We start from the raw sequence: 17,629 nt of genomic DNA, 5'->3' as shown, positions 1-17,629 counted from the left end.
TACGATGAAAAATCTACGCTGCCTTGCTTCTCCTTTTAATCGCCATTTTACCGAGGTAAACTCGCAAGGAACGCGTGTTGTTCCATCGCGTTTATTTTCGCGGATAACGTGGTTTAATGTTGGAATAATTTTAATGCAATTATTTCTTTTTTTGTTAGAAGATAATTGTTGGAAATGGAAAGAAAAATATTTTGGAACGGGGAAAGGAAAAAGGGAAGGATTTTAATTAATCTCAATAATTGGAAAGGATGATAAGTGTTGATTCCAGATTCGATGAATTGAAATGAACGAGAATTAGAAAATTTTCCAATGTTGCGTGTTTATTAATTTTGAATACTAAAAGAAAAAGGGATGGAGAGATTTAAAAAAGAAAAAAGAAAGATAGGAATTTATAAGAGATAATTTTCACGAATTAATTTTTATTAATCGATAAATAATGTTGAACGAGAATATGAATATGCGATTAATTTTAATATCCAATATTTCCAAGTGTCGAGCCAATACAAATCTAATTTGTCAACATAACGTGGCCACGTTACGTCATGTAAATCTTTTGGGCTTGTCCATCTGGATCTATTTAAAGAACAACGTATCGTTCCAGTTGGCGAAACAAAATGGCAAACTCTCGACAGGCTGACTCATCTCGCGTTTGCAATTAATTTAACCATCGGAAAAAGAAAAAAAACAAGCAAGAAAATTGTAATCACTCAATGCGCCTGTTAGCAATTACGTGATGTTCGTGTCGTATTGTTCAATGCAAACGCATCGATCGAACAAATATATCAGAATGGAAACATTGTTTTTTTTTTTTTCTCCAAGACGAGACGAGACGAGAAATATTACAAGAGATGTTTCGAAAATATTTTATTGCCAATCGAATCGAGAATCGTTGATCGTCGAAAATTTCGCTATCAAGTGGATATCGAGTTTCGTATATTTCGGACCAAGTGGGTTGGAAGAATGTCGTACGGTTTCCAACCATGTACTCGATATTTGCGAATCGGACGTCGAGGGTGGCGAAAGCGAGGCTGTAATTCGAGTAGAGAAAGTGAAACAGTGTTTTAAGAGAAACGAACTGGTCCGTGGCATTAAGAGGGTAACAATTTCGAAATTGAGCCTTTCGAGCTTTGATCGAAGTTGAGAAATACGTGCACGAGTTGATTTTATTGTTATTATGACGATAGATTTTTTTTTCTCACTAAAGTGTGTAAAATTATTATTATTATTGTTATTGTTATTGTTATTACATCGTTGGTACCTGATTAAAATTGTTTCAAAACTTTCTCAAAATTATATTATGCGAAATTGCTAAAAATTATATTTTATGGGTTTTATGGGAAATTGCACAACAATTAATTTGCTTAATAAAATTGCGATGCAATTTTCTTAAAGTTATTTAATTTATTCGAGAACTTTTAATTTTTACATTTTGTCTCGTCCAAAAATAATTTTTGGATATTATACAGATCCTATTTCTATCATGAATTAAAATAAAAAGGAAAAAAAGAAGAAGAAAAGTGACGAGAAATATGTCGTGTATTTCAAGTTCGATAGAAATCTGAAGTCTCCTTTGAATAATTAATTAACATATCAAGAAATTCTGGAAAGATCGACAAAAATTAACAATCCTTAAAGATCTCTCTGTGATAAACTCATTGCAAACCACTTCCCACACAAATGTCCCATTCTTAAATTAAAAAAAAAAAAAAAAAACGAAAGTGAAAAAAATACCACAAGTCCAACGATCTCTCTCGAAAACATCGGTACCCACAAAAATCCAAAACTATTTTCTTTCTTTAATCTGTTATAAATCTATACATTTTTCATCGCCCGAATTAAGAAAAGAAAAAAAAAATCTTTAAATTTCTTTCTCTAAACATGGAAAAAGAAAAAAATCTCGTTCTTGGCGAAATTAACTCCCCCTTTCTTTCCAAAATCGAAAAATCCAAAAATCGAAAATGGAGGAAGAGGAAAAAATATAAAAAAAAAAAAATGAAGAGGTTGATGGAAAGAGTGTAATGAATGATCGAAAGGAAAAGCAGCGAAGGAAAAGAGAGAGATCGGGCGGCCGGCTTGGATCATGGATCAGCTGTACTCCGTTTGAAAGGTCGATGAGTTGTTCGAGCGGCGGTGGATTTCGAGGTCGTTGCCAGCGGTGTGCGTTCGAAAAGGCGAAAAGATATCGCGAGTGGGCAGTGGAGAGGGACGGTGAACGGCGAGGGGGATTTAGCCGGGATAAAGGGAGAGACGGGGAGGGGGGAGGAGGATGGAGGAGAGAAAAACGGCGTTCTTGCCAACAGAGTTCTCGGTAACCCTGAAGTCAGTCTTTGTGCCATCGGATAGCCACGTCCCCGTCGAGGTGCACGCGCCTGCAGGAATGCAAATCGCGAATGCACCGGGCGTACCAAAGCCGATTCTCCTCTTTTCTCTCTCCCCCTCCCCCTCCCCCACCTCTCTTTTCGTTCTAACCGCGTGGACGGATCCACGGCACGAGTGTATCGATTCGAAATGATAGACGGGTTCTTCCTCCCCTTTTTTGATTTCGTTTTGTGTTACGTCCATGCTTGGACTTTGGAAAGAGGATTTTGGAAAGAGTGCAGGGAGAGAGACATATAGATAGATGGATATATCTGTGATGATATTGTATATATGTATAATAGGGTTGTACGTTGTCTCTGCTAGTGGTTGAATTTTTGTGGGGGGATTTATTTCTTTTTGGAGAGAAGAATCGATTTTTGGGGTATAATTTAGTTATAATTTTCGAAATTATTCAAGTTCAAATGAAAGGAATTATAATATTTTGGTATCGTGATATAGTAGTTGGTTATAATTAGTTTGGATAAAATTTGATTGTATGATTAGGATGGATTATATTTATATAAAAAGAAACAATTGAGTCGTCGAAAGGAAGGAATCTTAAATTAAAATAATTTTGTTATCTTGTTTAAAGGATCGATCCAAATGTTCTTCTTAAGGATCGAGGAGGATTTAATTTAAAAAAAAAAAAAAAAAAAAAAAGTAATAACACTTTTCATATTTCCATTCAGTTTCGTTATTTAACTTCACTATGAAATTAATTGTATTTGCTCATTCAAACAAACACAATTAACACATAGCGAAGCGTCTTTATATTTCTTCATAAACATGCAAATTGCAAATGCAATGAAAATACGATAAAATAGATGGTCGTTCGATTTTTCTCTTTTCCCTTTGCAATCTTCGCTGTTGCAAATCAAGCAATTTACACAATACGAATAATTCAAATGGCTGTCCATATCCTTTATGGGCAATAACGTTCGAAACGATTTCGAAAGACTTTAAGAGCTTCGGGAGATCATGATGATTACGAGGGAAAAATTCCAAGATGGATAATAAAATCGATTCGAAATGATTGGTGGCACGTGTCTGAATTTTTATTTTTTCCTCGTGTGACGCTTATTATTCGCTTGGTTGATGGATATTGCATTACCCTGTTGTGAAAAACAATAGATAGAAGTTGCTATTGTGGAGAATATTTAATGGCTCATTCATGGTCGCACGTGACTCGTAAAGAAATTTTTTCAAATATATGTGTTTTGACATTGTAACATTAATATACAATGAAATAGAAAGTATCATACATGGTGAATCGATAAATTTAAATTTTTCCTGTGCGTTTCCACGTGAACGGAAACGATACGATCTAAGAAATGTTGTTGAATTCTTGTTCTTAATTTTTTTATCCAAAAAAAAAAAAAAAATAATAAAGAAAACCTTGAAGATCCCAGATCGATCCAACTCGAATTTCCTTTTTCTGTATCAACAGCAACCTTCCTCGATCTTTTATAGAAAAATACGACGAATAACAACGCGTACTCGAAATACCTCGAACGCTTCGACCGTATCGTGGAAAAATGAAAATTTCATCGGACGCGAAAGAAAAAAAGAAAAAAAAACTGTATAAAATTATACCGAATGAAGAAGAATTTGATCGAAGAAGGGAAAAAAGAAACCAGTGTTTTGTTGAAAGAACGCAAACTATCATTAAATTCAATAGAGCAACGATTTCAATCACTAACTTGGACATGATAAATTCCATTTAGAAAAATCTGGGTTAAGAACGTTTAATTCTTTGGAAATCGAGTAATTTGTAAGGTAATGGCTTGCCATCAACGTTGACGCCATAAGTGTTAATGCTTAATGATCCACTCGAAGACTATTTAAGGAATTTTATCTTGTTGGATATATATAGTCAGGGATACGCGTGTTTAAATTATTTATGATTAATTTTATTTTATATTTATTATTATATACAGAAATGATAATTGCATAATGTAAGGCAGGTAATAGATTAGATTTTTATAAGTTTGTAAACGGATTGGATTTTTCTTTTTCTATAATTTTCCCTTTTATTCGTATTTATTATTGTTGTAACTTCTATTTTTTTTTTTTTTTTGAAAATAATTATTGCGGAATTTCTGGTCGAAAGATGGAAGTGAAAACGATTATCAGGAAGTTCAAGAAAAGACGTTACCCTCCTGTGAACGTTCGATTTGTTGATTCATTGATTAAACAAACTTTCGAAGAACCTCTTGGAATTTATTTATTCGCCATCAAGTTGGGATCAAACACACGTAAACGATTATGAAAAGAGATGTTAAATCGTATTGATGAGATGCAAAGATCGCGTTAAAACGCGAATTATTTGCGTTATTTGAATATTTGCCGCTTATTGCAAATTTTCTAAATTCTGAAATTTTATTCGAATCAAGAATTTACCTTCCAACAAATCTCTTTTTTCATTTTTCAATCGTTTACACGCTTGCAATTATATCTCATTCGCAAAAATATAGATGCTGAAATATTTGTGTCTTTAAGAAATAATTAAATTATTATTAAATTTATTATTTTGCGATTATTATTCGTCTTTTTTATCTTTTACAATTTTAATCGTGGAGGAATCGAAGATCGAAATTGTTGGCTACTAATAATAGACGAACAAGTAGCGCAAGTTGAAGTTTTGATAGTGATTTCAGGTTGAAGAAATCCGTTAGTAAGCCGGCAATATTTACGTAATCCGTGCATAGAAATAGAATTATTTATCAACCACGTAAAATTAGAATGAAACTTTTTATCGCGATTTATCTCTAAAATTACTTCTCGAATCAAAGTCGAATTTTTTAAAAGAGTGTAGAACGCGGACGGAAGGAGAAAATAATATAATAATATAATATCGTGATAAATTTCTTCAAAATATAATAATTTCTAAAAGAACGACCTTCCTCTCTTTCGTAGAGAGAAAAATTAAATTTTCGAAACAAGTGATTAATAATCACGGAAGGGGTTTCACTCGAACCACGTACAAATCTCGCGCGACAAATTTTTCTTTCCCGTTTCACGAGACAAAGAGGGCGCTTTCTCGACCCCCCGCCATTTTTCCCCCAGCCTCATGCTTCAACGCTCGTCTCTTCCGCTCGAGACTGTCTGCATAAAGAAAAACAAAAAAGGATGACACAAAATGATCGTGGCGCGCAACGATCAGGAGGGAAGGAAACGATCGGGAGAAGAGAGAAAAAAAAAGAAAAAGAAAAAAAAAAAGAAGGAACAATGAGACGTGTTTCCACCTGGCCAATAAATTTCCTCTCTCCTCCATCCTTCCAACTCTTCTCTCCTCGCGTACGCGCAACTATGCTTCTGAATGAAACGAAGCAGCAACGTTCCCAAAGGTGAACTTCTTTCCCTCTCTTCCTCCCCCCCCTCACTCTCTCCTCCCCTCTCCTGTCCCCACAGTGGTGTACACGCGAGCAGAATGACCGTTTACGGTTGTTCGTAATCGAAAGGACAGCCGCGACAGCTGAAAGCCCACGTTGTCTTTCGTTGTTCGAATAGAGAAATGCGATTCCTCTCTGTGTAACTAAGTACTTTAACTTACTTACCAGCAGAAGTCTATCCGCACGCCTCGCTCATATTTTCCTCCCTTTGTCCCGATGTTCATGCGGTTGGTTTTCTATTAAGTGTGGAAAAGAATTCTATACACCTAGTTTTATGGACTTATACATGGCTTTTGTCAGGGAAATGTGTATCTTCATTTTCTTTAGAAATTGAGAATGACCGCGGCTCGGGTAGTTTGGGTATAGTGGCGGGGACAGGTGGCGGGCAAGAAAGAAAGCTTCTTGGGCGCGGTGCGCGCAAGGGCCTTTTGAAGCGAGGTGAATTTTTGAAGCGTGACAAATCTCTTTACGAGCCGCTGTTGACAATGAGACGCGTACGTATATTTGTATATTGATTGAGTTTCTTCCCAGGCTTATTACAGAGTCCTCTCTCTCTCTCTCTCTCTCTGTCTCTCTCTTTCCATTCTCTCTATCTCTTTATGAATTTTTTATTACGACTTTCGTCTCTTTTTCTTTTTTTCTTTTCTTTTTTCTTCTTCCTTTCTTTCTTTTCTTTTTTTCTCCCCCCTCAAAACACGTTGAATCGTTAATTGATCGTTTCGAATCTTGTGTTGTGTCTTTTAACTTGAGTATCTTTTAACTTCCCTCCGGTTATTAAATATTATAAATCTTTTGTAATTGGTAGTACTACTACTACCACTACTATTATTACTACTACTATTATTATTACTACTATTACTACTCATCTCGTTATCGTATTTTTCCTTTCGAATGAGATGAGAACGACAACAAGAAGGAAGAAATCATAGAAATCATCCTTCGCTCAAATAGCATCGATTATCGAATTAACGAATCCATTTCCAAATTGAAACCTGTTGCACGCAGGAAATTGCAGAAAAAAACTTGAATAGAAAAGAAACTTGTGGGAAATGTACAATTACGTCCACCTAGTAGTTGAGTAATTACCATCATCATCATCAAACAACAAAAGGAAGAGAAAAATGTTTCCAGAATAAAGGAACAATTAAATTGAAAAACAAAACTTAAATAAACATGTAATTTACGATTAATAGATTAACGAGGAAATGATGATTATCAATTTTCCAAGAAGCCATCTTGCATCCTTGAATCACTCCCTGTCTCCGAACCTGTTGATCCCGTGTAAACACGCAATAATTCCTCGTCTCGGCAATCTCCGCTCGTTTCAAAGTGATCTGCATATCAGCTGGCTACGTTCGAAACGCTGAAATTACAAGCGGAAGTGCGTTAAGAGGCGTTGATAATCGACATGCTGCCGTTAATCGGCCATCACTGTACGAATCATAGTCGTTTATTCATCGACGAGCAACCGAGATTCCTGTAATTAGGAGCAATAATTAATTAGGTCGACTTTCTCCCCGGCTCTGGTTCGACTGGTCAGTTTTCTTTCTTTTTTTCTTTTTTTTTCTTTTCTTTTTTTTTTTTTTTGTGGATGAATGATAATTATAATCTTCTTAATTAGATTCGATTGATCAGGAACACGCGTGGTTTTTCTATCGGATCATCGTTTCTTTTCTCGATTGTAACACGATCGATTTTCATTGGTTACGTTTTATCGAACGTTTGCAATGATTATTTCGATTTTTTCCGGTTATAAAGGATTATATAGAGCAGACTTGTCAATCAATGTGAGTTAATCTCGTATTTGCGATTTAATTATGCGTTTCTTAAATAATTGCCATTAATTCTTTTTAGCTTGTTTTATTTAGAATATTTTATAGGTTATGTTTGGTTTGGAACGTTGGAAAGTTGGTGTTATTTATTTTATTTTTAGATAGCAATTGGAGAATGATTGTTTCAGGGAACAGGTATTATATTTTTGTACTTTGTACAAAGTTGCAACAGCTTTTTCAAATTGATTGAACTTAATAAAACGTGTGGGAAAAAAGAAGAAGTTACAAAATTATTAATCCACAGAGATTTCGAACGAAATAACATATTTATCGTTGGAGAAAGAGATCAGAGGATTCTTCGTTGCAATCTAAGCATTTTGTATTCACGTGCACCTTTGTTTTCGTGACCGAATCGAGGTTAATGCAATTGGGCAAAATTCCAAGAACACGACTTAAAGCAAGCAAAATTAGCTTTATTAAAGCCAATTTTTCTTTTTCTTTTCGGAACGAATATTATGAAACAACGTGTTATGAAAATACGTATAGAATTTCAAACAATCTTCCTCCATCAAATTCCTCCTTCCTCTGTCAAAAAGAGAGAAATTAAAAAATTTAAAAAAGCGCAAACAATCGAGACTAAAATTGCCCAAAAATCCTTCCCTCCCTTCTTCCAACAAATCTTTCCAATTCTCTCCCTCGTACATCCCCTCCCTCCATAAAACCAAAACAACTGTAATCCGTATGTTCTTAAGGGACAGGATAATAAAAAGAAGAAAAAAAAAAAACTCGTTGGAAATAATTATGCAATCGGATCGAAACCGATTACTCGTTGGAATAACTTATAACAGAATAACGTTGAACAAGCTCGCTTTTAATCGATTATTTTCACCTGATCCGCTCGAGTTCGTCCGCGGGTCCGCGGCTTTGCCCTCGCACACGTGGAATTTACGTGGGTGGCATACACTTAGCGGGGGCGTCCCGTGTAGCCGGTGTGTTTTCACATTCAAATCGAGGAAGTTATGTCAGGGCACCGCTGCATGTATAAATAAATCGCCGAGCAGATCCGCGAGATACGTCTCGCTATCTCTGGGATGATGGACCAGTTCTACAAATTTGAACGTTTCTTTTTTTTTTTTTTTTTTTTATTTGGAATATCAATAAGAGAGGTATGAAGAGAGATATTTTTATTTTTGGAGAGGATGTAGAAACGAGATAGACGGAATAATATGTACGCAACAGTATATTTTTTTTTAATAGTTAAAGTATTTAGTGAATTGTTTGTTGATGATAATGTTGATTGTTCAATAATCAAAATTGAAAGCGAGAATTATGTATAAGGGATGTATTCTAATTGTAGTTAATTTTAAATTTTTTTTACAATAAGTGAAAGTTTGATAACAATTAATTGTGACTATGGTTGAAGTGAAAGTAAAACTTTCGTGGTGATCGAGACGCGCGTGTCTACACGATTGAATTAATGACACAACAAATAATTTTTAGTGAATAATAATCAATACTTGATGCTCGATCGTTGATCAAGGAATGTTGAAAAGGAAAATGAATAATTTGCAAATAAAAAAGAATGACTCAAATGTATGTACTTATTTATGTAGAAAAAAAAGTGACAATTTTAAGATAAAGTGAAAATGTAATAAAGTTTGAGACAGAGGAGGAAACTTTCTTCGGTTAAACGTTTTATGGGATGAACATGTTCGGTAATAAAGTAGCTTTACAACGTTGTATATTTTATGAGCATCAAATGGGAAAAAAGTGACAACGCTCAGTCAGAAATTGGCATTCTTGGAAACGGATGGTATGGATGGCCGAAATTTCGACGAATCTGTCAATGAACGAATGGACGAATTTCCTTTTCCGAAAGGTGTATTCTACATACGTTTACAATCCTATTTAATTTTAACTACAATTTATTTTCTCATCTCAGAGCTCATCTGAAATTATCTCGAAGCTTTTTATACATAGAAAGTATCTCCGTTGATATCTTCCTCGCACCTCCTGTTCCTCTCCCCCTCGAAAAATTTAATTCGATCAATCTTGGAAAAGAATCGAACGAGATCACTGAAAGCATCCTCGATTAAAAAATCATAATAAACATATATATAATTAAATCGATCTCAAGTTGTTTCCCACAAAGATCGCGATCGCCTTATCCAAACACACCATCCTCCTCCCTTTTTTTCGCCAATTTAAAAAAAGAAGAAGAAATCTTCAATTACGTCGAATTCAATTATCCTCCCTTTCACCTCGATGTATATTATGACTCGACTGATTTTAACAAAATTACCGTGTAAACTGCAACACAAGACGAATAATCGTCGTGTTTACATCGATTCATCTTTCGTTTAAAAAAAAAAAAAAAAAACAATAAAAATGGTTCACTTTCACCGTGATAAACGCGATTAATGGCTTTAGAGATTACGTGGACAATTGATCGAAATTTCACGGCTCGATGACGTGGAAAAAGAAAGAAAGAACGAACGAGCGTAAGAGAAAGAGAGAGAGAGAAGAAAAGGGTTAGCGCAAGTAGGTAGCTGGTTTCATTGAGGGGATAAAAGGCCAATCATGGTGTGGAATGACTCACCGAATTTTTGGCATGTCTTTTTTTTTTTTTCTGTCGCAGACGGGACACGTGAGAACATCGACGGGAAGCTACATAATTAAACCGGCCAAGCCCTGGCGGGAGAGCGACAAGGAGGATTCTCTAGAATTTTCGTTGGAACACGTCGTCCAAAGGATAAAACCCTACACTCTGGTAGACCCCGATGCCACGAACCAAGCCGATGATCGGGTTGGAGCGCATAATTGCGGCGTGATCGGTGAGTTGGTTATTCACACATTCGAATTATTCGTAATAATTATCTGTTGAAGTCCATCGTTTGTACAGAATTTTTAGAGTTTATAAAGAGAATATTGGGAATATCTCTTTAAAAAAATTTATTTAATTAGTTGTACAGAATTTGTAGAGTTTATAAAGAGAATATTGGGAATATCTCTTTAAAAAAATTTATTTAATTAGTTACACCGATTCTATTGACTGAATTATCCGGAATTAAAGTAGATCCACGAATTACGTTTTATCCGCCTCTTCACGAAGCTTCAACATTCCAATTTAAATACATTCACATTACACACGTATGCATATATATATATATTTTTTACATAAACAAAGTAATTTATAAATACATAAAACTATTATCCATAGCCTCCTCGTTACAATAAGCAAAAATCTCGAAGATGAGATTGGCCTCTTCACGAAGCTTCATATTCCAATTTAAATACATTCACATTACACACGTATGCATATATATATATTTTTTACATATACAACGTAATTTATAAATACAAAAAACTATTATCCATAGCCTCCTCGTTACAATAGGCGAAAATCTCGAAGATGAGAGTGGCCTCTTCACGAAGCTTCACATTCCAATTTAAATACATTCACATTATACACGTATGCATATATATATTTTTTACATAAACAAAGTAATTTATAAATACATAAAACTATTATCCATAGCCTCCTCGTTACAATAGGCAAAAATCTCGAAGATGAGATTGGCCTCTTCACGAAGCTTCAACATTCCAATTTAAATACATTCACATTACACACGTATGCATATATATATTTTTTACATAAACAAAGTAATTTATAAATACATAAAATTATTATCCATAGCCTCCTCGTTACAATAGGCGAAAATCTCGTCTCGAAGATGAGAGTGGCCTCTTCACGAAGCTTCAACATTCCAATTTAAATAAATTCACATTACACACGTATGCATATATATATTTTTTACATATACCTCCCAATTTATAAATACAAAAAACTATTATCCTCCTTACAATAGGCGAAAATCTCGTCTCGGAGATGAGAGTGGGTCGAGAAGACCACCATCGCCTCGTCCCTCGATCGGGTACATCGAGTGTACATCGGTTGAAGGGAATATACTTGGTCCCGCGCCGAAAACGTATTAATAATGCATGGGGCTTGTGGAGGGACTCGCATTAGGAGGGACAACGATGCACACGTGTGCAAGGCGCAGCACTCGTGTGTATGTAACACTTTTACGTAGGGACGTCCAGGTGACTTGGATACCTATCGTTTTATTCATGACCATTCCTGCTCCCTTCCCCGTTTTAAAAACACGGCGTGTCACGTGTGTGTCGCGCGGCGAAAGTTCATTCGAGCGTAAGCGAATAAATAAATGGGCAGCAGGCGGCCAGGGGTGGGAGAGGGACAACTCCTCCCCCTCCCCTTTCTCTCTTTCCTCCCTTTTCGGGCCACGACCGGTTTTTTTCGACAGCTCGATTAACATTCCGTTGTCGAGCCGTTTCATTGTCCACGGAGGCGCGGATTAATTATTTCGTCAGCCGTACACCGATCATCTCGCGTACTAGTTTCACGAGATCGGAGGATATTATTGTTATTGTTCATTAAAAAAAATTTCTTTTTTGGATTACTTTTCCTCATTTTGGGATTTGAATTGTTGAACAACGTTTCGAGTAAATAATTTAGGAAAATTGGTGGAATTGTCTTTATTGCAAAGTGATATGAATTCGAAGAGAGGAGGTAATTGAATTAAATTTAAGAAGGGTGTGCGTATAAAGAAGACTTGTGGTCGTTTAATTCATTCGATGGAATTGCATTAATAACGATTATACGTTGGAGCAGACACGTGCACGTGATATTTACAATTTCGTTGCTTTTATCTCGTGTATGATTGATGCAATGCTACAATGATTTATGGACAATACCTTCGCTCATTAATAAAAGCGCGTAGAAAAGTGTATACGTTAAATTCCAAGTACCAAGAGTAATTAATTTTGGCCAACAGCTTTTATGCACCGATCTGTAGAAACTTTCAACAACGGTAATACAATTAAGTTTACAAATTGCATTCTTAGTCTTAGTGATTGATTTACGACTACATTTCAAAGAAATAATAGCTCTCCAAATGATTGATTTCTAACCGGTTAATAATTTACAAGTAACATCTTCACTCTACAAAAAAAAAAAAAGAAAACTTAGAAAACATTTAACGATCTGACTAATCGACATGTTATGATCCGTTAAAAAACTTAAATCTATTGATAAATTGCTCAAAAATACTCAAAAAATACAACAACGCTCTATCATTCACTTCGTGATCACCACGATGATACCACAATGAATTGAAAAATGAATTCATACGCGATCGATAAAATCAAAAAAAATTAAAAAAAACACGTTGAAAGAAATAAAATGAAACGAAAGAAATGCTCAAAAATCTCTTACTCTAAAATCAAAAGATTTCTTTTTGACACGCGCACTCTTTTCATCTTCTTATGGAATCAACAGCGTGCTTAATTGACGGTTGCTCGTATTATTTCTTTTCTTTCCTCCCTCCCCTCCTGGTTGGTCGTCGATCTCACCCACCGGTTGCTGCCCTTTTTCTTCTGGCGCTCGAGGGCCAACCGCGTGTGCACGAATTTAAAGAACGTTAACCCTCCCGCGGTCGAAGACCGTGGCTCGGCCTCCTGGAGCATGCCTTCCTCCGGGCTTTCGTCATTTTTCAGGAAAAATAAACGGACCCGTGTTCGACCGCCGGTGAAATTTATGGCGCGAAGCCGCGTTCCATCGGTAGTATTACCATAAGATCTTGGATCGTTTGTGTGTTTATCGAAGAGATATCGTCGGCCCTTTGTAACAGGGGCAATAAGAGAATAGAAGGGGAGGGGAATCGCGTGTATGGACGAAATATACGGCAGAGGAGGGAGAGAGAAAGAGGGAGTAATTTTTTTGCTGATTTAATATCGGGTTTGGAAGTACGGTTTTTATGGTGTGTAATTTTTTGACAAGAAAAAGAAAGATTTGATATAAAATTTTTTGATGTAATCTTAACGTTAATACATTCGATTGAGAAAATTAATTTATCTTTAAAGTATTTTTAAAATATTCTCCTTCTCGCAGACTCGCTGGAACGAACTCGGCCCCTTTCTCGCAAAACCTCTCAAGACCACGACAAGAGAGGTAATCCGCTTTACAAATTTATCAAACCCCTCTCTCTCTCTCTGTCTCTCTCTCTCCCCCTTGAGAAAAAGAAAAAAAGCAAGAGTTGAAAAGCAAAGAGTAAGAAGCGGAGGCGTTTGAATCGAACGTTAAACGGCGCATAACGCGATAAAGTCGATATTAAAAGCAGGCGAAAGGGGGGCAATATCCATCGTGGAAAGTCACGGGCCGTCGTTGTTACGCACAGTCTCGAGTCTCGATCGTGACCTAATCTCGTTTCAAAGGCGAAGGGCGTAACCGTGGCGCGGATCCAGCTCGAAGCCAAGAGAGGAAAAGGCGTTTAAGAGAGAAGCGGTGGCGACGACCACCTGTAACGAAACAGGTTCGGCCATTTACGGGATATTACCTCCGGGCGAATTCTGACGTTCCATTCGAGACAGCTTGGCGACGTGCTCGAGTCGAGTCGCGTCCACCGTTCACCAAATTTGCCTTCTTGCACGCGCCCGCCTCCTCGTCTTTGCCCGCTTTGCGCGCGTGTGTGCGTGTGAATTTTTGAACGGATGGAGATATAATGGATGGATGGATGGATGGATGGACGAGAGATTAGATCGATCGGTCGTTGTGCTCGTTTTAGTAGCCCTATCGTGGCTACTTTTTTCAATTGGATCGTCGCCTCGTACTCGCGATACGATAGTCGTGATAAACTTTGAACGCTGAATCTTTCTCTTTTATTTTAACAAGTTTTAAAATAGAGTTTGTTATTAATTAACTTAAACGTATACGCGAGAGCTTCTTGAAGGAAAGAGGAATTTATATTTTTCTACTGTCATTATGATATCTATCTGTTTGAAACTGTTAATATGATTCGTAGCAAAAAAGAAACTTTTAGTTAAATATTTCGATAACGATACTTTTTATAATTACGTTAGATCGATATGTTGAACAAGTTGATAGAAAATGGGAATAAAGTAATCTAGCGATAATTATCTAATAACTATGTAAATCACATAACTACGTTAGATCAATATATTGAACAAATTAATAGAAAATGGGGATAAAATAATGTAGCGATTATTATCTAGTAATTATCTAGTAACTATGTAGGTCACTTTACGTGTCACAGTCGTGTAGAAGGTGTAAAGTAATTGAGCGAGGCTAGAGAATAGGTATGTTGAAAGTGGTAGGCAATCAAGTGGGTAGCAAGTATGGCGGTGTGAATGAGATTTTAATAGTAGATGTAGGTGTGTGCTCGGAAACAGGCGAATGACGTAATAATTGATTTATGGTTTTGGGTTGATGTGTAAATGCACACGCGTATATTCATACTTCCTGTGACGTCGTAAATGTTGATTGTACTCCGGTTGTAATGGGATATTTTATTATCCGGCTAAGCGTCAATTATAATCTTGTATAATTAGGATAAAATCTGTACGGTATCCGAGCAACATAATAAATTAACAATAATCGATTGGCTATTGTTTACCTGTCGTAAATTAGTGGGCTATAGTTGTATAAAAATAACTACCTTTTGAGATAGAAATACGGCTAATCGAGTTGTATTGTGTTTAAAATACATTTGAATTTACATGGGAATTTTTATTTCGACAAAAATTGCAAAAATATAGAGGAGTTGTATAAAGGTAGAAACAATCACGTTTTTAAGATAGAGTTGAATTTGAATTTTAATAATTAGTATTTATTATTTGTAATAAATAAAACTGTTTATAAATTTATAGAGAAGATAGGATATAAAATACTGTATGATTCATTCATTTGATATGCGAATTTCTATTTAGATTTCATTTTTCTTTTGTTTGTACTCGAATTTGCATAAATATTCACAGAATTATAATAACAAGTAAGTATATATATATATATATATGATCATTATTTATGACGAGTTTCCATCGTTAACCGATAGTTAGAGTGAAAGATGGAAAATATTATTGCGATAGATCTTTCAAATATTAACATTAGGAAGCTTGTAACCCGGAAGTGAACATCGATCACTTTAAATAGATAGATCGTTTACCTCCAAGTGTTCCACCATTTATACCAAGAATAGTGTACGTGCGACGTTCGGGTCAATGATTTATCTGGCTTTCCCTTTCTCCAAGTAATTTTCAATTCAAACATTCCTATTAACAAATCTCCAATAAAATTCTAAGACAAGAATTTTAACATTCGTTTTTTTACTATTGTATCGTGCACAATACAATCAATTTGTATAAAATTACACTTAAAATTAAAATTAAAAATATTTCCAAATTTCTTTAGAAATAATAATTAAAATTAAACGATCTATGATAATTATTCTCTATATTATTATTAAAACTCAAATATTATCGTAATGCAAAAAAAAAAAAATTTTCCAAGGATTTCCCCCTCCAAATTCTTCTCAAAATAATATTGGAATAAAATCCTCTTCGTGAATAAAAGCACGAATGAAAGCAAGGATATACGTACTCGAGGAGGCATACTACGCTCGGTAGAAGCACGTGGGCGGTAGATCGCGATCGATCGTGGATCCACGAGCCGGTCATGAGCTCGATACACTCACTCTCTGGTCGATGGCTTTCGTTCCTTGCTTTGGGACCGGCTGGAATCGGGCCTGGGGCACGGCAAACCTGTTAAGCCGATGAACCTGTAATCACGCGCGAATTTCGAACGAGAAACCAGCCCTTCTGCACCTCCGAGCAAGAAACTGAAATCGCCTGGTTAACTTAGGAAAGAAAAAGGCGGGGGGAACGATGACAGAGGAGGGCTCGTTTCGAGAAGGAATGCATCGTTGCTCGCGTGATTAGGACTCCTTTCGTGTGCAATGATCGAAGTTCTTCGAACGGAAAACTCTTAATGATGATTTCTTTTATTGAGAAATTTTTCTTCTTCTTTTTTTTTTTTCTCTTTTTTATTTTATTTTACAAACATTTGAGAATAATCGAAAAGAGTTTTTCAGGCAATTTTTTTCTGAAAAGAATTTAATCACGATAATGTTAATTTAATTTCTTCGACGAGCAAGAATAAAATATTTTATTCAACGATGCAGATACCAACCGTCTGATAAAATTAAATAAAATAACATCTCTGACAAATTACTGGCAAAAATTCGAGGAACAAAACCACAAAAACGTATAAAAAACTTCGACCAAAGAATACACCAATAAAATTCGCTTCAAACTTCTATAAAAAAAAGATAAAATCCTCGGCTGAATCACTTAACAAGGAGGAACAAGAGCAAACAAAACCATTTTACCGGCCGAACTATCCGACAAAACCGTATCGACATGCAATGGAACAACGAGGAACGGGGAGAAACAAGGCGAAATCAAGATGCAAAGAAAGAAAAGAAAGCGCGTACAGAATGGGAATCGGAGTTGTAAAAAGCACCTTGGGCAAAAAGCGCCCCGGTTAAATGGAAGGCGTGGTACAGATGTACAGATTTCTTTGCGCGGAGGGGGCGTGCATGCCCTCTCAAGGGTGGCCTTTCGAAACAGTCGATCCTCCCTCAGCAAAAAAAAATGATCGAACTCGTCTCGAAACGAGGGGTTAACGATGATCGAAAAAAAAAAAAAGAAAAACTCGAAGGGGCTGCTACGGTGATCGATAATTACTAACAATCGCGTTTAAACTAACTCTTATTCTCCTTGCACGACCAAGCCAATGACCTAACCTATCTTAGATGATACGCGATACCGCAAGATAGGTTATGTAACTGTCTTGAAACATTATCCTTTCTTTTCGTTTTTCTTTATTTTAACGCGTATATGAACCTGCTTGCTAATTAATTTAATTTAATTATCAAGGATTGATATATATATATATATATATATATATTGACAAGATAATGATTTTATTTTTTTTTTTAGAAAATTATTCGTGATAACGTGATATTAATTAATAACAATATTAAAAAAATTGCCATGCCTAAAATTTCTAAAGTAAAACGAGGAAAATGATTATATATCGCGATAATACTAAAAACTATTAAGAGAAAATTGTATATATAATAACAAATCGAAATCGAATGGAACACCTTCGAGAGATTAGATACCTTCCTCTGGTGCAGGGCTACCAAATTTAGCGAAACGATTCTGTAG

General features: G+C 35.7%; 1 protein-coding gene across 4 annotated transcripts in view; it reads left to right on the top strand.

The window, feature by feature from the left end:
* The window catches only part of LOC122716258 (A disintegrin and metalloproteinase with thrombospondin motifs 9-like), a 125,037-nt gene that overhangs the window by 76,188 nt on the left and 31,220 nt on the right, over positions 1 to 17,629 (top strand). For all 4 annotated transcript variants that reach the window (XM_043939164.1, XM_043939162.1, XM_043939160.1 and 1 more), the window contains exon 6: positions 10,161 to 10,356. In XM_043939164.1, the coding sequence (XP_043795099.1) occupies positions 10,161 to 10,356 (196 nt within the window). The remainder of the gene's footprint in view (positions 1 to 10,160; positions 10,357 to 17,629) is intronic.

Source organism: Apis laboriosa, unplaced genomic scaffold, assembly GCF_014066325.1.
Source record: "Apis laboriosa isolate Shangri-la unplaced genomic scaffold, ASM1406632v1 scaffold43_cov150, whole genome shotgun sequence".
NCBI classification, from domain to species: Eukaryota; Metazoa; Arthropoda; class Insecta; order Hymenoptera; family Apidae; genus Apis; species Apis laboriosa.
The sequence above is the reverse complement of the archived record's forward strand: the minus strand, read 5'-3'. Positions and strand labels throughout refer to the sequence as shown.